General features: G+C 43.9%; 1 protein-coding gene across 3 annotated transcripts in view; it reads left to right on the top strand.

Moving 5' to 3' along the window:
* LOC139265700 (ATP-binding cassette sub-family C member 5-like) overlaps positions 1–21,521 on the top strand; it is a 315,900-nt gene that overhangs the window by 203,265 nt on the left and 91,114 nt on the right. For all 3 annotated transcript variants that reach the window (XR_011593604.1, XR_011593603.1, XM_070882951.1), the window contains exons 14-18: positions 3,105–3,177; positions 9,864–10,067; positions 12,120–12,245; positions 13,007–13,118; positions 15,290–15,502. Coding sequence is in view for 1 of the 3 variants with exons in the window: in XM_070882951.1 (XP_070739052.1) it covers positions 3,105–3,177; positions 9,864–10,067; positions 12,120–12,245; positions 13,007–13,118; positions 15,290–15,502 (728 nt within the window). In the remaining 2 variants the exon portion in view is untranslated. The remainder of the gene's footprint in view (positions 1–3,104; positions 3,178–9,863; positions 10,068–12,119; positions 12,246–13,006; positions 13,119–15,289; positions 15,503–21,521) is intronic.

Here is a 21,521-nt window from a genome sequence, read left to right as displayed (position 1 = left end):
TTCAATATGTGTTAGTGTTGTAACATTTCGCAGTCTCGAGTCTGAGATGTCATGGCTATTCCTCCATGAATTGTTTGTTAGCTTATACTGTCCCTATACAATTCCCACGTTCTCAACTTCAATGTCTCTATACATTTTTAAACATTCACATTCTAAGTCTTTCTGTAACAAATTGTCTTAAAGATACATAAACAATGTTTAAGTCTTGACTTGAAAACAACAAATAATGGTTGTCATAGTGCAGAATGCTATAACATCTCAGGAGGGTACCAAAACATGAGCTTTTCTAAGCATGTAATACCAGTCTGAAGAGACATTTCGTCTCCAGTTCAAAACAACGATTTAAACACAGTATCCTTCATGCCAGTTTTATACATTTTGAATCCTTGATTTCTAACACTGTGCTTGGCACAGGTTTGACTCTTTACAGCATGGTATTGTAAGCGTTTTTGATCCTAGCCCAATTGCTAGATGGACGGTTTGAATCGCCCCCACCTTACGAAAGTTCTATACCCGGGGATTATTATTCAGAGTGTAAATGGAATAAGTCACGGACAGGAATGCTTCGGTGAAAAATCATACTTATGTTTTATTTGGTCTAACATACACTGGCTAAAACATGCACAACTAAACAAAATCACTGTCTCTGTGGAGAATAAGATCCAGGTTACAAACAACATACATATAGTACAGAACTGAGAACGTGTAACATGCAGTAATTCCCTTGTTGCTATGGTGGATTCTAACTCCACCCCTACCAATGAATTACCCAGTCGCATAAGCCCCTTCGCCTGGCTAAACCAAACGAAGCTTCCTCCCCAGAATAGCCCCGAAAAAGCTTCACTTCTGCGAAAAACCCTGATCCCTTACACCTCACCCAGGCTACCTCTGGTTACTAGCTTGGGACACTCGCAACCATGCACACCACCACACACAGTTGGTCTCGATCACTCAGCTCAGCTGTGGGAAGTCGCTGCCTGGAGGCCGTACCCCGTGAGGGGTATGCAGTTCTCAGTCTCAGCGGCTTCTTCTGCGGAACTGCTGCTTCCTCCTCTGGTACTTCTTGTTTTTTTTTTAAATATACTTTATTCATATAAAAATTTGCACAATACATTGGAAAGCAGTTCAGTACATTTGGATGCGGTCAGCAATTCCATACAATACATTTGGATGCTGACAGCAGTTCCGTTCAATACATTTGCTTGCTTTACATTTCAGGGTACAATTCAGTACAATCCAGGATACCTTGTAATACAGTTATAAAATTACGTTACATGTGGCACTATACGGTACACGGAATGGGTGAGGGTATAGTTACATTTCTTTGCAACATACATTACTAAACAGAACTTGCATTATACATGGCACTACATCGGTGTTTTCAGATCAGGGTGCTCTATGTATACAAAAAGTTTACAAGTACAGCCCGAGGGGAGTTTTATACTGATTCCAGCCCCTGGGTTTACCGTGGCGGAAGGGCTTTAAACTGTGGCTCTTCCCCACCGTGCCTTTGCGGCGACTGCACCAATTTTTAATGCGTACCTCAGCACGTACTCCTGGATCTTGGATTGCGCCAGTCTGCAACACGCAGACATGGATATCTCCTTGCTCTGGAAGACCAGCAAGTTTCGGCAAGACCAAAGTGCGTCTTTCACCGAGTTGATGGCCCTCCAGCAGCAGATGATGTCTGTCTCGGTGTGTGTCCCTGGGAACAGCCCGTAGAGCACAGAGTCCTGTGTTACGGAGCTGCTTGGGATGAACCTCGACAGCAACCACTGCATCTCCTTCCAGACCTGCCTTGCAAAGAGGCAATCCAGAAGAAGATGGATGACAGTCTCGTCCACACCACAGCCAACTCGGGGGCAGAGTGCCGTGTCTCTGAAACCCCAGCTGTGCATGAAGGATCTGACGGGTAGCGCCCTCCTCACCATCAACCAAGCTACGTCTTGGTGCTTGTGTGAAAGCTCTGGCGATGAGACGTTCTGCCAAACGAGTTCGACAGTCTGCTCGGGGAACCACCCGACAGGGTCCATCCTCCTTTCGTAGGGCGTCCAGGACCTTACGTGCCGACTACTGCTTTATGGCCTTGTGGTCAAAGGGGTTTTATCTGAAAAACTTTTCCACGAAGGACAGCTGGACAGGCATGGTCCAGACAAAGGACTGTAAAGAGATCAAGTGCTCTGGTACTACTTCTTGTTACGTCGATCATGGTGGAGCGAGAGCGAGGGAGAGCGAGAATGGTGGAAAAGAGTCTATTTTTATTGGAGTCTTGCTACCTCTATCCTTTCCGCCAATCTTTAAAATCCTTTTGTTTTTAAGCACTCCGGTGCTTAGTCAATGATGGGCCATCATCAGACCCATGTGTATTCCGTGATTGGACTAATGGCCCTGAGTCTGGGACATATCTCAGTCTTTGTGTTGGGAAAAAAAGCTGGCTTCTCTTCGGCTGGCCAGGCTAGTGGGTTCATTGTTCTGCTTCTCTTCTGAGATGGAGGTGAGAAGTGTTTTTGCATTAGAATGGCTTTCTAATCTGGTTACTGGCTTCAAGTTAACGAGTGCCTCAGATTCCTGAGCCCCTTTGTCAGTGGCTCCCTTCCTTTTACTAGGACTGGCGGGCGAACCCGTACATCCTGGGTTTTGTCACAGCCAACCGCCATGCGGTCTCTAGAGTTTTAACAAACTAGCTTTTTCACGTATCTGCACAGGATGATCCCATCACAGGGAAAATACCCTCAGAAAAAAAACCATAAAGTCCACGAAATATTCTCGACTGAGACCATTCTTTAAACAGAGACTTTGCGATCTCTTCAGTATGGATAAATTATGACACTCGTAATGCAGTGCCTTGTTGGGAAAGGTACAAAAACCAAAAAATATCTCATTACATTGAAAGCTTTATGTAGTCAGCTTTTCTACCCTCACATTCTTTTAAAAACAGAAAATTGGAAATGGCGCTCAGGTGTTATATAAAATGAAAGAGGATATCGGATTTTAGCATTCTAAGCAGGCATAACAATAGTTGGACTTTGTTAAACTTATATTATCGTTAACTACTGCATGGACCAGCAAGAAAACAAACAGTATCTCCTTTTTACATTTCTTAGGTATAATAATGTATTGGAGGCTTGTTGTCTGTATCCTGACATAGAAAATCTACATTGCGGAGACATGACTGAGGTAAAAAAAGTATTTTATATACTGTGTAATATATTCTTACTTGACACACGTGTAAATTCACGGTTCCCATGTTCCCAGTGGAGAGCCACACTAAAGGGAGCACAGGTCATAGATAGAGTCTACAGCATTGTAGCACTAATTCTTCGACCTTCCACGGGGAGCATGGATCAGAGAATTTATTCTATGTTGTTAACCTAAGCATACATCGAGTCACAACAGTGCACAGCTTTATTTTTTGCTGTTTGTTTGGAAATTACTGTAGCAGGATAATGCTACACTTTTTGAAATGAAAGATTAATAGAATTGGGTCAGAAGGTGTTAAATTCATGATTGTAAAGTACTTTGGCATGTCCAGAGGTTGTGACAGGCACTAGATAAATGCAAGTCATTCATTCATTCATTACAAATACTTTGAAGGGAATAATGAGACCTAAAATTTGACAGTAACACATTAGTCAACAAAGGCATGAGCTGGGATATGCAGTCAATTCTGGCCTCTTGTGCATCCCTGATTTTAATAGCACCACCATTGACGGCTCTGCTTTCAGCTGCCTCTGCCCTAAGCTCTGGAATTCCTTCTCTAAACCTCTCCGCTTCTCTACCTGTCTCTTATCCTTTAAAACGTTCTTTAACAATTACCTCTTTGATCATGCTTTTGGACGTCTGTTCCAATATCTGGCTCGGTATCATATTTTGTTTGATAACACTCCTGTGTAGCCTTATGACGATTCACTATGTTAAAGGTGCTATTTAAATTCAGGTTGTTGTTGTAGTAGAACTTCAGCTCGTTATCTTATTTTTACAAAAACTATTTGCTCACTTATGGCACCTTTAATCTAATAAAATATTCCAAATGCTTTATAGAGACAAAAATAACCATACACTGAGCAGTGGTTGAAAAGGGGTTTGGAGTGATGATTGAAGGCTTGATCCAAGAGGTGAATTTTAAGGAAGCTTTTCAAGGAAGGGAGAGAGGAACTTTTCATGCACAATGGTGTGTGTCTGCTCTGATGCACAAACATGGTATGCAGAACAGATTCTTGTTAACAATTTAAGGAAAACCTAGGTTGTGCTTTGACCGTATGGAAGTTATTACTGAATTATGAAAATCAGCCAAGGGCAGGACTGAATGTGCTTCCTTAGGAATGAATAACTTTGGCAATGAGCAGCTTTAGAGATTGTTAAAAAGTGAGACACTGGGAAAGGGAGTATGGAGAAGCCAAGGGAGAGTGTGAGGTCAGGATGGGGACACAGAAAATGGGTGAGGGAGACATTATAACATGATAGCCCAGTTGTATGCATCCTGCTTGAATACAAGGTCCTTTTAGTGACCAGCGTAGAATGGAAATAAAAATTGAAAACCACCTGGCCTGACTGTTTTATATGTGCATATCTGAACTTTTATCTCTTTTTCTCCACTCTTCTTTTGCAAGTTGTGATTCATGCTGGAGTATGGTTTCACGGGTACTAGTAACCCACTTACCCCTCATCCAAATTGCCATTCTTCATGTGCGATCTCAAACATGAATATTGGTAGCTCAGATATGGGCAGGTACGACAACTGAACCCGATTCTGTCCTCTCCCAGTGAATACAGCAGGATATTTTCTAACTTGAGATTACTGGACATCAATCAGGACCAGGAACCCTGGCTGAATTCCTTCACTCACTGTTCTGGGTCAGGGAGACTAGCCAGTTGTAGCATCCCCACTTTAGCTGTTACACCCATCATGACTGATAATTAAACTGCCAAATCATTGGCGAAAGTGAATAGAAACATAGAAAATAGATGCAGGAGTAGGCCATTCAGCCCTTCAAGCCTGCACCACCATTCAATAAGATCATGGCTGATCATTCACCTCAGTATCCCTTTCCTGCTTTCTCTCCATATCCCTTGATCCCTTTAGCCGTTAGGGCCATATCTAACTCCCTCTTGAATATATCCAATGAACTGGCATCAACAACTCTCTGCGGTAGGGAATTCCACAGGTTAACAACTCTCTGAGTGAAGAAGTTTCTCCTCATCTCAGTCCTAAATGGCTTACTCCTAATCCTTAGATTATGTCCTCTGGTTCTGAACTTCCCCAACATCGGGAGCATTCTTCCTGCATCTAACCTGTCCAGTCCTGTCAGAATGTTATATGTTTCCATGCAATCCCCTCTCATCCTTGTAAACTCCAGTGAATACAGGCCCATTCGATCCAGTCTCTCCTCATATGTCAGTCCTGCCATCTCGGGAATCAGTCTGGTGAACCTTCGCTGCACTCCCTCAATAGCAAGAACGTCCTTCCTCAGATTAGGAGACCAAAACTGAACACAATATTCCAGGTGAGGCCTCACTAAGGCCTGTACAACTGCAGTAAGACCTCCCTGTTCCTATACTCAAATCCCCTAGCTATGAAGGCCAACATAACATTTGCCTTCTTCACCGCCTGCTGTACCTGCATGCCAACTTTCAATGACTGATGTACCATGACACCCAGGTCTCGTTGCACCTCCCCTTTTCCTAATCTGCCGCCATTCAGATAATATTCTGCCTTCGTGTTTTTGCCACCAAAGTAGATAACCTCACATTTATCCACATTATACTGCATCTGCCATGCATTTGCCCACTCACCTAACCTGTCCAAGTCACCCTGCAGCCTCTTAGCATCCTCCTCTCAGCTCACACCGCCACCCAGCTTAGTGTCATCTGCAAACTTGGAGCTATTACACTCAATTCCCTCATCTAAATCATTAATGTATATTGTAAATAGCTAGGGTCCCAGCACTGAGCCCTGCGGCATCCCACTAGTCACTGCCTGCCATTCTAAAACGGACCCGTTTACCCCGACTCTCTGCTTCCTGTCCGCCAACCAATTCTCTATCCACGTCAGTACATTACCCCCAATACCAAGTGCTTTAATTTTGCACACCAATCTCTTGTGTGGGACCTTGTCAAAAGCCTTTTGAAAGTCCAAATACACCATACTCCTGGTTCTCCCTTGTCTACTCTACCAGTTACATCCTCAAAAATTTTTAGAAGATTTGTCAAGCATGATTTCCCTTTCATAAATCTATGCTGACTTGGACTGATCCGGTCACTGCTTTCTAAATGCACTGCTATTTCATCTTTAATAATTGATTTCAACATTTTCCCCACTACTGATATTAGGCTAACCGGTCTATAATTACCCATTTTCTCTTTCCCTCCTTTCTTAAAAAGTGGTGTTACATTAGCTACCCTCTGGATCCAGAGTTTATAGACTGTTGGAAAATGATCACCACTATTTCTAGGGCCACTTCCTTAAGTACTCTGGGATGCAGACTATCAGGCTCCGGGGATTTATCGGCCTTCAATCCCATCAATTTCCCCAACACAATTTCCCGCCTAATAAGGATTTCCTTCAGTTCCTCCTTCCCACAAGACCCTCGGTCCCCTCGTATTTCTGGAAGGTTATTTGTGTCTTCCTTCATGAAGACAGAACCAAAGTATTTGTTCAACTGGTCCACCATTTCTTTGTTCCCCATTATAAATTCACCTGAATCTGACTGCAAGGGACCTACATTTGTCTTCACTAATCTTTTTCTCTTCACATATCTATAGAAGCTTTTGCAGTCAGTTTTTATGTTCCTAGCAAGTTTCCTCTCATACTCTATTTTCCCCCTCCTAATTAAACCCTTTGTCCTCCTCTACTGAAATATAAAATTCTCCCAGTCCTCAGGTTTGCTGCTTTTTCTGGCCAATTTATATGCCTCTTCCTTGGATTTAACACTATCCCTAATTACCCTTGTTAGCCACGGTTGAGCCACCTTCCCCGTTTTATTTTTACTCCAGACAGGGATGTACAATTGTTGAAGTTCATCCATGTGATCTTTAAATGTTTGCCATTGCCTATCCACCGTCAACCCTTTAAGTATCATTCGCCAGTTTATTCTAGCCAATTCATGTCTCATACCATCGAAGTTACATAGAAACATAGAAAATAGGTGCAGGAGTAGGCCATTCGGCCCTTCGAGCCTGCACCGCCATTCAATAAGAGCATGGCTGATCATTCACCTCAGTACCCCTTTCCTGCTTTCTCTCCATACCCCTTGATCCCTTTAGCCGTAAGGGCCATATCTAACTCCCTCTTGAATATATCCAGTGAACCAGCATCAACAACTCTCTGCGGCAGGGAATTCCACAGGTTAACAACTCTCCATGTGAAGAGGTTTCTCCTCATCTCAGTCCTAAATGGCATATCCCTTATCGTAAGACTGTGTCCCCTGGTTCTGGACTTCCCCAACATCGGGAACATTCTTCCTGCATCTAACCTGTCCCGTCCCGTCAGAATCTTATACGTTTTTATGAGATCCCCTCTCATCCTTCTAAACTCCAGTGTATAAAGGCCCAGTTGATCCAGTCTCTCCTCATATGTCAGTCTAGCCATCCCTGGAATCAGTCTGGTGAACCTTTGCTGCACTCCCTCTATAGCAAAAACGTCCTTCCTCAGATTACGACACTAAAACTGAACACAATATTCCAGGTGAGGCCTCACCAAAGACCTGTACAATTGCAGTAAGACCTCCCTGCTCCTATACTCAAATCCCCTAGCTAAGAAGGCCAACATGCCGTTTGCATTCTTCACCGCCTGCTACACCTGCATGCTAACTTTCAATGACTGATGAACCATGACACCCAGGTCTCATTGCATTTTCCTAATCTGCCGCCAGATAATATTCTGCCTTCGTGTTTTTGCCACCAAAGTGGATAACCTCACATTTATCCACATTATACTGCATCTGCCATGGATTTCCCCACTCACCTAACCTATCCAAATCACCCTGCAGCCTCTTAGCGTCCTCCTCGCAGCTCACACCGCCACCCAGTTTAGTGTCATCTGCAAACTTGGAGATATTACACTCAATTCCTTCATCCAAATCATTAATGTATATTGTAAAGAGCTGGGGCCCCAGCACTGATCCCTGTGGCACTCCACTAGTCACTGCCTCCCATTTTGAAAAGGACCAGTTTATCCCGACTCTCTGCTTCCTGTCTGCCAACCAATTCACTATCCACGCCAGTACGTTACCCCCAATACCATGTGCTTTGATTTTGCACACCAATCTCGTCAAAGGCCTTTTGAAAGTCCAAATACACCACATCCCCTGGTTCTCCCTTGTCCACTTTACTAGTTACATCCTCAAAAAATTCCAGAAGATTTCTCAAGCATGATTTCCCTTTCATAAATCCATGCTGACTTGGACCAATCCTGTCACTGCTCTGCAAATGCGTTGCTATTTCATCCTTAATAATTGATTCCAACATTTTCCCCACTACTGATGTCAGGCTAACTATAATTACCTGTTTTCTCTCTCCCTCCTTTTTAAAAAAGTGGTGTTACATTAGCTACCCTCCAGTCCATAGGAACTGCTCCAGAGTCGATAGACTGTTGGAAAATGATCACCAATGCATCCACTATTTCTAGGGCCACTTCCCTAAGTACTCTGCGATGCAGACAATCAGGCCCCGGGAATTTATCAGCCTTCAATCCGATCAATTTCCCCAACACAATTTCCCACCTAATAAGGATATCCTTCAGTTCCTCCTTCTCACTAGACCCTCGGTCCCCTAGTATTTCCGGAAGGTTATTTGTGTCTTCCTTCGTGAAGGCAGAACCAAAGTATTTGTTCAATTGGTCTGCCACTTCTTTGTTCCCCATTATAATTTCACCTGAGTCCGACTGCAAGGGACCTACGTTTGTCTTCACTAATCTTTTTCTCTTCACATATCTATCGAAGCTTTTGCAGTCGGTTTTTATGTTCCTAGCAAGCTTCCTCTCATACTCTATTTTCCCCCTCCTAATTAACCCTTTGTCCTCCTCTGCTGAATTCTAAATTTCTCCCAGTCCTCAGGTTTGCTGCTTTTTCTGGCCAATTTATATGCCTCTTCCTTGGATCTAACATTATCCTTAATTTCCCTTGTTAGCCACGGTTGAGCCACCTTTCCTTAAGTTCAGGACCCTAGTCTCTGAATTAACTGTGTCACTCTCCATCTTAAAGAATTCTACCATATTATGGTCACTCTTCCTCAAGGGGCCTCGCACAACACGATTGCTAATTAGTCCTTTCTCATTACACATCACCCAGTCTAGGATGGCCAGCCCTCTAGTTGGTTCCTCGACATATTGGTCGAGAAAACCATCCCTAATACATTCCAGGAAATCCTCCTCCACCGCATTGCTACCAATTTGGTTAGCCCAATCAATATGCAGATTAAAGTCGCCTATGATAACTGCTGTACCTTTATTGCACGCATACAGTGCTTTTGCTGAAAATGTGTACATTGATCTGAGACAAGTTTCTTTTTGTATTTTCTTGTGGCTCAGGCAAGTTATTACATAATTAAACTATGGGAGTTCAAAGCTGTTATAGAAACCTGAAAGTTCACATGATATAAAATAATCAATCCTGCATGTTAGATTTATGACTGGTAATTATAATTGATTTTTACATGACTTGTAGCCTACATTGCTGGATGTCTATTTTAATTGTATCATAGCGTTAAGTAACATTTTTGAACGAGGTGAAATTCACTAAATGTGTTTTTTTTTTAAAAAGCACAATATAACAATTGTTAACAGCTCAAAATCCTCACAGTAGTTGTAACTCGAAAGTAATTCTCAGATATTCAGATATCAACAGGTTTACAAATCTTCACCACAGGTTGGAGAACGTGGTGCCAACCTCAGTGGAGGACAACGGCAGCGGATTAGTCTTGCACGTGCTCTATACAGTGATCGAAATACCTTCCTGCTGGATGACCCCCTGAGTGCGGTAGATGCCCATGTCGGAGCCCACATGTTTACCAATGCTATTAAGTCAGGAATGAAGGGGAAGACTGTTCTCTTTGTAACTCATCAGCTTCAGGTAGGTACAAATTCAATAACATTCATTATAATTAAACCTGAAGGTATGTAGGGCTGAATTGTTGCCACCATTCTGCGCCGTTTTTTTTGGCCTATGCTGTTTTTTCTGGAGCAGACTAAAATCTGCAATTTTCGCCAAAGTTTCTGCTCCATCCTAAACAACTTACGGACGATTTTTTTTAGTTCACGATTTTTTGACATCACTGGGGATGCCGGCTGCTGGCTGCGCCATTTCTGGCCATTTAAGCGAGTTTGGCCAAGTAGGATTTTTTCAAAAATGGCGCAGTGCATCTTTCTGAAAACCTTAGCTGCACCAATCAGTGCAGAGACGAGAAAATCGGCTCAGAGAAGACATCATTGTTTTAGCGGAGCTGAAGGCATGGCACCGGGGGCGGAGGGCCTTATGGCCCGGGATAGAAGCAGCTGGGGGTGGGGGGGGCTTTTGGCCCGGGATAGAAGCGGCGGGCACCGGGGGCGTGGGGCCTTTTGGCCCGGGATAGAAGCGGCCGGGGACGGGGGGGCCTAGCGGCCCAGGATAGCAGTGGCACTGGGGGAAGGGGGCCATCATGAGGTCATAGAGTTTACAAAGAGACAAATCAATTTTTAAAAATTAGGCTCTTGGAGTGCTTACACCTGTTATGAAAATGGAAATTCTTGGGGAGAGAAAAATCAGCAATGATAATACAAGATAAATTCAGTGTCCCTCGTTACCCTGGCAACCTCAGTTTTTCGGCGCAGACCTTAAGCTCCACCCACAGTGCTCAAGGACAATCTGCGCCTCTCCAAAATGAAAGTTTATTCTGGCAAAACTTTTTTTGGCGCAGTTGGTCACTAAAAAATCGGACAATACTCTACAACTGCGCCAAAAATTGGCCATATGGAAAATTGGCCCCATATTGTTAAATTACTCATACCCCTTTATGTTACTGTGCATCCTCTAACTGCAGCTCTGATTCCACTGACAGTGCTATAATATAAATTAAACAGTGTATGTGTTTATGGGAGCATAAACTGTGGCAAAATTTCTCAGTTGCCACTGTTGATCTGGAATTCACCATTCAGTTTGAAGTCATGCTGTAATACAGTACTAGAATGTCCTTTGTATTCGAGGATGACGATGCCAACAATGAAGTGACCACAAGTTCAAGGTAGATGGGTGCATTGATCAGGATGATACCTGATTGACATTGTCTACCACAAGTCTCACATAAGCATGTTTCTAGGGGTTCCCCTGTTGATTCTTCTGGTGTTGCTGATCCTTGTCTCTGTAATATAAAGGGGAAAAAAGCCATGTAGTAATTTGACCATGTTTTACTATATTTTAAAATGTGACCAAGTGCTGTTGGATTTTGCAGGTGTTTTTATATTGTTGGTACTGAGGTCTATAATTTAATCTGCCAGTCTCTAACTGAACAATAGTTTTGTAGGATACTGATGCTCGTCTGGAAAGATACTGACAGTTTGCACCGTTTCTCCTGAGTTCCTCATTGAAACTGATAAATTATCCCCCAAAAATAAATCCCATAATTAGGGTTAAACTCCTAAAACTAGAAAACATTGACATCAGCATTTTACAGGTTCCACAGTACAACAGCCACTTCCTGATTGGTAGAGGGAGTGCTTCAACTTCTCTCCATAGAGAAGGACACCATCATTATAGAACGCACCTTGAGTCATGTGCCAGATAGACAGCTTTATGACGTTCCAGGGGATGAAGCTAGTGAAGCTCATGATGCAAGTCAGCTCCTTTCAGCATTATAATTTGTGAATACATTTACGGTTGTTATTTAGTTTAAGGAAATGATTTGTTCTTTTCAAAGTTTTCTTGATTAACTCTAGTTTAACTCAAAAGTTTTTTGATAACATACATTCTGTCTTATTTTTGACCTGAAAAAGCACATACTTGTTTGCAATTGGTTTCACTCAATCCTTTGATTCAAATTCAGGAATAAATGAAATCTGAATATTAATAAAGAAGTAGGAAGGGGGATTAAAAACTGTAGAATATATATTTTTTTAAATTCTTATATATTTGATTGTTTATCCTTTACAGTATCTTGTAGACTGTGATGAAGTGCTATTCATGCGGGATGGATGTATTGCAGAACAAGGCACACACGAGGAACTGATGACTCTTAATGAAGACTATGCTGCCTTATTTAATAGCATGCAACAAGCTGTAAGTGTAACATGGTGACACTAATTTAACATTGTAAACTTATACATGACAGCTTCCTGGAAAAACAATAATGGAGTGGGTCTGTTCACTCGTAGTCTACACCTTCCTGTTTATAAACATTTATCAAGAAGAAGCTCCACAAATTGGAAAATAATTCTGGTAATTTATATTATTTTCATTTTTTTTTCCTTCTGAATTTTCTAACCTCCCCACTTCTAAAGATGTTGACTCCTTGCAGGGGTTTGATTGCACAGGTGCCAGCTGCTGTCTAGTACCTCACCTAAGTGCTTTCTGATCATAGCGGGCACCATGCCTATCTTTATCTGGCATGCACATGTGCACATCTAAGAGGGTCATTGGTTGGTGATCAAGAGTGGGAGCCCTGAATTATTTTCCCCTTCCTGCTCCTGAGGCATCTCTTCTAGCAGCGATCAGCTAACTCAGCGCAAACCAGAGATTGAAACAGGACCTTCATGGGTCTGCGTGGGTCAGATGCTCACTGGATAAACTATGCTGAGCCATTAGAGTCATCCTAATTTATTTTCAATAATTTACTATTGTACACATTGACAACGTCGGTACAAAAGATCGGGCATAGTGTAAAAACAGGCATAAGTCGTTTACGCCCGAATTCCTTGATCTATTGCACTGATAATTGGCATTAAACTGTACTTATGCCATTCTTGTACAGAAAAATACAAGAACATTCGGGCTGATAATATGTCAAATAATTGACACCAATGTGCCACATTAAATTCCAGAACCTTATTCGGAAGAACTTAAGAAACACTGCCAAGAAAGCTGGAAATAAACCTGGAAATCTTCTGTCTATCAGCAAGTCGGTATCCATTGTGCATGAAAAGAAGAAGGAAGGTATGAGGGATGAAAAACCACCCGTAAATATAATTGCATCCACAGACTTAACTTACTTAACTTGATGGTGCAGCGGTTTGTTGAAGTTCTTTTCTAAGAAAAGAGGAAGGCATGTGTTTTCAGTGAGGGAGGAAGGTTAAAGTCCTTTCCCGATGGGTGAGGAGTTTGTATCTGTATGTATGTGAGATAGGTTAGATCAACGAATACATTATATAATATATACTAACACAAGATTCTAAACGTTTATGTATTATCTGTGTCTATATAACTGCATGTAAACACAAAGATTTTATTTAACTAGAAAACTAGTTGATATTTGAACTGGAGATGATGGACAGAACTGGGGGTGATTGGGCATTGCGGCACAGCATTATAGGGAGATGCTTCAGTTAAGTTATGACTTTGGGTAGTGCTTTGTGCGGATGTGGATACGCCATGTCTGGGAGATGGTGCAGGCTCGGACTTAGGCTCAGATTAGGTCCCAGATTGGATACGGACATGATGGCTTTGGGAAGTGGGTGCAAGCTCGGGTTGAGGTTCAGAGAGGGATGGAGTACAAAAGCAGGGGGGTCCTGCTGCAACTGTATAGGGTATTGGTGAGGCCGCACCTGGAGTACTGCGTGCAATTTTGGTCACATTACTTAAGGAAGGATATACTGGCTTTGGAGGGGGTACAGAGACGATTCACTAGGCTGATTCCAGAGATGAGGGGGTTACCTTATGATGATAGATTGAGTAGACTGGGTCTTTACTTGTTGGAGTTCAGAAGGATGAGGGGTGATCTTATAGAAACATTTAAAATAATGAAAGGGATAGACAAGATAGAGGCAGAGAGGTTGTTTCCACTGGTCGGGGAGACTAGAACTCGGGGGCACAGCCTCAAGATACAGGGGAGCTAATTTAAAATCGAGTTGAGAAGGAATTTCTTCTCCCAGAGGGTTGTGAATCTGTGGAATTCTCTGCCCAAGGAAGCAGTTGAGGCTAGCTCATTGAATGTATTCAAATCACAGATAGATAGATTTTTAACCAATAAGGGAATTAAGGGTTACGGGGAGCGGGCGGGTAAGTGGAGCTGAGTCCACGGCCAGATCAGCTTGTTGATCTTGTTGAATGGCGGAGCAGGCTCGAGGGGCTAGATAGCCTACTCCTGTTCCTAATTCTTATGTTCTTATGTAAAGCTGGCCTCTGTGTTTAGTGTGAGTGCAGTAAATCCAGGCTTAGGGTGCAGGCCAGGACTGGGTCCAAAACTGAAGTCGAGGCCTGGGATGAGGTCTTGCAGACCAGCCATTGGGGTAGTGGATGCACTGAATAGGAAAAACGGGTACAGAGTTGGTGTAGGAGTGTTGCCGCTACATATGGCAGAAGTGTTACTAAGAAAATACATTATCAGAGAGCAGCAGCCAATGAAAAGAGGGCCATTGATGATTGACTTGGTAATCATGCAGTTGCCACAGCTCATGGTGCTATAAATAGATAGATGGACACAAGATGAAACTCTATTTGTAAAAAAATAATATAGGTATTTCAAGAGTTCATTTGTTTGGCCTTGACTAAAATAATAACAATTAGCCTTTTCTTTTGTGTGATATTAGAACCCTGCTAACTTTAGAGTAAAAGTCAAATGGGGATCACTTTATCGCAAGATGAAAAATGACCAAAAGCAAATTGGCTGCCCATTTTACACCCCAAATGGAAAAGAAAATCGGGTCGGGTGTAAAACACGTGGCTGACTTGCATCGCCTGTTTTTCATCTGGTGATAAAAGTTAAAATTAGCCCCTAAAGGTTTCAATGCAACATAGCCCTTTAATGGTATCAGTGGGCTGTTTCTGCTTTAAATATTTTGACCTATTATTTTAAACGTGCAACAAAGGAGGAACTCTGTGGCTGTGCATTTCGCAGGCCAATTTTTTATTATGTAAGTCATTTAAAACGATTAATTTGTTACCCAGATGACTCACCATTACACAGACAAAGGCATAGGACAGCCAATGTATGAGCCCTTTCATGAAAACACAGAGGTATTTGAAGGGGTAATAGAACACCGTATGTCTCTGAATTGAGTTTCTCGTGTGTACCTTTTTGATATTCCCTATTTTGATTGTAAGTCTAATGAAGCAGAAAGTTAGGTGTTCTCTGCAAGCAAATATTTTAGTAAATTCTTTCTCACCAGGTCGAGGATATGGAACAGTAGTGATCCGCAAGGTGGTGTCTGAGGGAGATTTCATGTACCAGGTTAGGGTTTTTGGAAACAGATCATATATCAAACTGCAAGGAAGTGATGTAAGAGTGAGTGAGTCTGCGCAGAGTTTGCCAGTGATGTCAAATCAGAGTCCAGTGGATTCCAGCACAGCATTTCAAACAATGGAGCCAGATGAGAATGGAGGCAAGTGAATGTAGATTCGAAAATAATGAACTTGAGAATTTTTAGGAACAGGTAAAGACAATTTGGTTCAACAAACCTGTCTTTTGATTGATCTTAACCGCACCCTCCAATCTATTTTAATCCTTTCTCTCTCTGAATAGATATCTAATTGCTTCCGGAGTCATTTTTAACTTTTCACTTCAATGGCCTTCCCAGATAAATTATTCCACACATCTGTTGTCCTTTTTGCCCAAAAAAAGTCTGATCTGAGTTTCCTTCAACATTTTTAACTTCATATTTGAACCCATCTCTGTAGTATATTTTGTAAATTCCTTTCATAATTTCAATTAACTCCTGTCAAACATTACTGGCCCTTAGACTGCACCAGATATTGGTCCCAAAAGAAATAGAAGCAGGAGTAGGTCATACGGCCCCTCAAGTCTGCTCTGCCATTCAATAAGATCATGGCTGATCTGATCTTGGCCTCCACTCCACTTTCCTGCCTGTTCCCCATAACCCTTGACTCCCCTATAGTTCAGGAATCTTGTCGACCTCAGCCTTGAATATATTCAATGACTCAGCTTCCACAGCTCTCTGGGGTAGAAAATTCCAAAGATTCACGACCCTCTGAGAGAAGAAATTCTTCCTCCTCTCCCTTATTCTGAAACTATGCCCCCTAGTTCTTAATTCCCCCATGAGGGGAAACATCCTCTCAGCATCTACTCTGTCAAGCCCCCTCAGAATCTTATATGTTTCAATAAGATCACCTCTCATTCTTCTAAACTCCAATGAGTTAAGTGCTAAGCCAATCAGCAGCGTATATAGTGCTGAGAGCAGTGTTCTAATAATTATAATGAGCAGGCAGCATGAATTTTGCCTGCTGCCTGAACCACTTTCATCCGGCACAGGCAAATAGCACTAGCCGTTGACATTGCCCGTTTTCGGGCGATATGCAATTTCTAGGCCCTTGAGTGCTACAATTAAGCATATTTCGTAGGTATAGCAGATGTTCTAATCAATGAAGAAGCCAAATAAAACAATTCCCAATCATGCAGCTGATACTGAAGAAAACTCCTCACAATGAAGGAAATTGTAATCAGCAAAATATGTGATGGCAGTGAAATGCAATAAGCTTTAGCACCAACACACAACTCCATAAAGTGGTAGTACACAAGTACAATTTTCTTCTCCTCCATCTCCTTCCAACAGCTTAGTTCCTTATTTTAGGCTTGCATGTTACGAGGTGCTGCCAAGTGGAGGCCAGGCACTCCTGCTTGGGGAGGATCGGCATATCAGACAAGAGTCTTTCCGGTCATTCATGCATTTTTCAGCAGCTAATCCATCTTAATTTTAGTGCAGATACAGGGAGAAAATGGAAGCATTTTTCCTTATGAAAGGATAGAGAAAATAATGAAACTGGTAAGCTATTATTGTTGTCTAATAAGAACATAAGAACATAAGAGTTAGGAACAGGAGTATGCCATTCTGCCCCTTGAGCCTGCACTGCCATTCAGTAAGATCATGGCTGATCTTCTACCTCCACTCCACTTTCCTGCACGGTCCCCATATCCATTGATTCCCTTAATATTCAAAAATCTATCGATCTCTGTCTTGAATATATTCAAAGACTGAGCCTTCACAGCCCTCTGGGTAGAGAATTCCAAAGATTCACCACCCTCTGAGTGAAGAAGTTTCTCCTCATCTAATAAACAGCTGACCCCTTATTCTGAGGCTGTGACACATGGTTCTGGACTCCCTAGCCAGAGGAAACATCCACCTTGCATCTATCCTGTCAAGTCCTGTAAAAATGTTGTATGTTTCAATGAGATCACCTCTCAACTCTAAACTCTAGAGAATATAGGCCTAGTCAACTCAATCTCTCCTTATAGGACAATGCCCCCCCATCCCAGGAATCAGTCAAATGAAAATTTGTTGCACTCCCTCTATGGCAGGTATATCTTTCCTTAGGTAAGGAGACCAAAATTGTACACAATATTCCAGTTGCCTATATAATTGCAATAAGATGTGTTATGTATCTGTAAAGCATGCACTGCCATGTTCCGCCACCAGGGAGCTCATCCCCTGAAGTCCCAAGGGATCCCAGCATCCCTTGGGAGCACTGTAAATAAGCCGGCCCCTAAGGCCTGTTCCTCATTCTAGAGTGTCTTATTAAAAGCTGAGGTCACTGTTACTTTAACCTCCCTGTGTGCGGCCTCATCTGTGTTAGGAACACAATAACTGGCGATGAGGATGGGATCCAACGCAAAGATGCAGCCATCTGTGGGCATCCTGGAGAAGTTCTCGGAGGGTGAGGACTGAGAAGCCTATGTCGAATGGCTTGACCAGTACTTTGTAACCAACGAGCTGGACGGAGAAGAAAGTGCTGCAAAAAGGAGAGCGGTCCTCCTCACAGTCTGCGGGGCACCAACCTACAGCCTCATGAAGAATCTTCTGGCTCCGGTGAAACCCACAGATAAGTCGTATGAGGAGCTGTGTACACTGGTTCGGGAGCATCTTAACCCGAGGGAGAGCGTGCTGATGGCGAGGTATCGGTTCTACATGTGCCAGCGATCTGAAGGTCAGGAAGGGGCGAGCTATGTCACCAAGCTAAGGCGACTTGCAGGACAATGTGAGTTTGATGGCTACCTGGAGCAAATGCTCAGAGACATTTTCATACTGGGCATTGGCCACGAGACCATCCTACGAAAACTTTTGACTGTAGAGACACCGACCCTCAGTTAGGCCATTGCGATAGCACAGGCGTTTATGTCCACCAGTGATAACACCAAACAAATCTCTCGGCACACAAGTGCTAGCAATGTTCATAAATTAACTGGAACTGTGTTTGCGAGCAGAAATGTACAGGGCAGAAATCACGAGTCTGCAACTGCCAGCAGGCCTCAGGTGACCCAGATGACTCAGAGTCCGCAACAAAGGATGAATGCAAGGCAATTTACACCTTGTTGGCGTTGTGGAGGCTTCCATTCAGCCTATTCATGCCGCTTCAAAGGGTATGTTTGCAAGAGCTGTGGAACAATGGGACACCTCCAACGAGCTTGCAAATGAGCTGCAAGCTCTGCAAAACCTGCTAATCACCACATGACAGAGGAAGAACAGTCCATGGTGGATCAAAGCAATTTCGAGCCTCAGAGAGAGAAGGCAGATTCTGAAGTATACGGGGTGCACACATTTTTGACGAAATGTCCACCTATAATCCTAAACGTAAAATTGAATGGTTTACCTGTAGCCATGGAACTGGACACTGGCGCTAGCCAATCCATCATGAGTAAAAAGATGTTTGAGAGACTGTGGTGCAACAAGGCATTCAGACGAGCCCAGACCCCATCCACACGAAACTGAGAACGTATACCAAAGAGCTCATCACTGTCCTGGGCAGCGCCATGGTCAAGGTCACCTACGAGGGCATGGTGCATGAACTGCCACTCTGGATTGTCCTGGGCGATGGCCCCACACTGTTTGGAAGGAGCTGGCTGGGCAAAATCCGCTGGAACTGGGATGACATCCGAGCACTATCACATGTCGATGAGGCCTCATGTACCCAGGTTCTCAACAAATTTCCTTCCCTTTTTGAGCCAGGCATTGGAAACTTTTTCAGGGCGAAGATGCGGATCCACTTGGTCCCAGAGGCATGACCCATTCACCACAAGATGCGAGCGATACTTCACATGAGGAGGGAGAGAGTGGAAATCGAGCTGGACAGACTGCAACGAGAGGGCATCATCTCCCCAGTGGAATTCAGCGAGTGGGCCAGCCCGATTGTTCCAGTACTCAAAAGTGATGGCACGGTCAGGATTTGCGGCAATTATAAAGTAACTATTAATCGTTTCTCGCTACAGGAACAATACCCGCTACCTAAGGCAGACGACGTATTTGCGATGCTGGCAGGAGGCAAGACGTTCACCAAGTTCGACCTGACTTCGGCCTACATGATGCAGGTGCTGAAGGAGTCTTCGAAGGGCCTCACCTGCATCAACACGCACAAAGGACTGTTCATCTACAACAGATGCCCGTTTGGAATTCGGTCGGCTGCAGCGATCTTCCAGAGAAACATGGAGAGCCCACTCAAGTCGGTACCACACACGGTGGTCTTTCAGGCCGACATATTGGTCACGGGTCAGGACACCGCCAAGCACCTACAAAACCTGGAGGAGGTCCTCCAGCGACTGGATTGCATAGGGCTGCGGCTGAAGAGGTCGAAAGGCGTCTTCATGGCAACAGAAGTGGAGTTTTTGGGGAGAAAGATCGCGGCGGACGGCATTCGGCCCACAGACACCAAGACAGAGGCTATCAGGAACGCGCCCAGGCCACAGAACGTCACAGAGCTGCGGTCGTTCCTGGGACTCTCAACTATTTTGGTAACTTCCTACTGGGGTTAAGCACCCTCTTAGAGCCCCTATATGTGTTATTGCGCAAAGATGAGAACTGGGTATGGGGAAAAAAACCAAGAAATTGCTTTTGAGAAAGTCAGAAACATTTTATGCTCCAACAAGCTGCTTGTATTGTATAACCCGTGTAAAAGACTTGTGCTAGCATGTGATGTGTCGTTGTACGGAGTCGGGTGTGTATTACAACAAGCTAACGTTGCGGGGAAGTTGCAACCTGTCGCCTATGCTTCCATGAGCTTGTCTAAGGCCGAGAGGGCCTACAGCATGATTGAGAAAGAGGCACTAGTGTGTGTGTGTGTTCGGGGTAAAGAAAATGCATCAGTACCTGTTTGGCCTCAAATTTGAGCTGGAAACCGATCACAAGCCCCTCACATTCCTGTTCGCTGAAAACAAGGCGATAAATACTAATGCCTCAGCCCACATACAAAGGTGAGCACTCACGCTATCAGCGTATAACTATACCATCCGCCACAGGCCAGGCACCGAGAACTGTGCGGATGCTCTCAGTCGGTTACCATTGCCCACCACGGGGGTGGAAATGGCGCAGCCTGCAAACTTGTTGATGGTGACGCAGCCCGCAGACTTGTTGATGGTCATGGAAGCGTTTGAAAATGATAAATCACTTGTCACAGCCCGCCAGATTAGGACTTGGACCAGCCAAGATCCTCTGCTGTCCCTAGTAAAAAAACTGTGTATTGCATGGGAGCTGGGCCAGCATCCTCGTTGAAATGCAAGAGCTAATCAAGCCATTCCAGCGGCGAAAGGACGAGCTGTCCATTCAGGCAGACTGCCTGTTGTGGGGTAACCGCGTAGTGCTACCAAAAAAGGACACTTAAAACCAGACTCTCGCTGCTTCACCCCTACCTGCAAGATCAGGTAGAGAGCAGGCGGCAGCAACAAAATGTAAACGATGGTCGCGCCATTGTGTCACGGGAAATTGATCTGAATGACCCTGTGTATGCGCTAAACTATGGACATGGTCCCAAGTGGATCGCGGGCACGGTGATAGCTAAAGAAGGGAATAGGGTGTTTGTAGTCAAACTAGACAATGGACAAATTTGCAGAAAACACCTGGACCAAACGAGGCTGCGGTTCACAGACTGCCCTGAACAACCCACAGCAGACACCACCTTTTTCGAGCCCACAACACACACCCAAAGGATCAACGACACCACCCCGGACCAGGAAATCTAACCCATCATGCTCAACAGCCCAGCAAGGGCAGGCTCACCCAGCAGCCCTGCAGGGCCAACAACATGCCAGCCCAGCGAGGGCACAGCCAACACACCAGAACAGACATTTGTACCGAGGCGGTCCACCAGGGAAAGAAAGGCTCCCGACCACCTCACCTTGTAAATAGTTTTCACTTTGACTTTTGTGGGGAGTGATGTTGTATATCTGTAAAGCATGCACTCCCATGTTCTGCCACCAGGGAGCTCATCCCCTGAAGTCCCAAGGGATCCCAGCATCCCTTGGGAGCACTGTATATAAGCCGGCCCCTAAGGCCTGTTCCTCACTCTGGAATGTCTTATTAAAGACTGAGGTCATTGTTACTTTAACCTCCCTGTGTGCAGCCTCATCTGTGTTCGGAACACAATAAGTTGTCTTTACTTTTATACTCTAATGTTAATATC

The sequence above is a fragment of the Pristiophorus japonicus genome, chromosome 6 (genome assembly GCF_044704955.1).
Source record: "Pristiophorus japonicus isolate sPriJap1 chromosome 6, sPriJap1.hap1, whole genome shotgun sequence".
NCBI lineage: Eukaryota > Metazoa > Chordata > Chondrichthyes > Pristiophoridae > Pristiophorus > Pristiophorus japonicus.
This window is presented reverse-complemented; position numbering and strand designations above follow the sequence as displayed.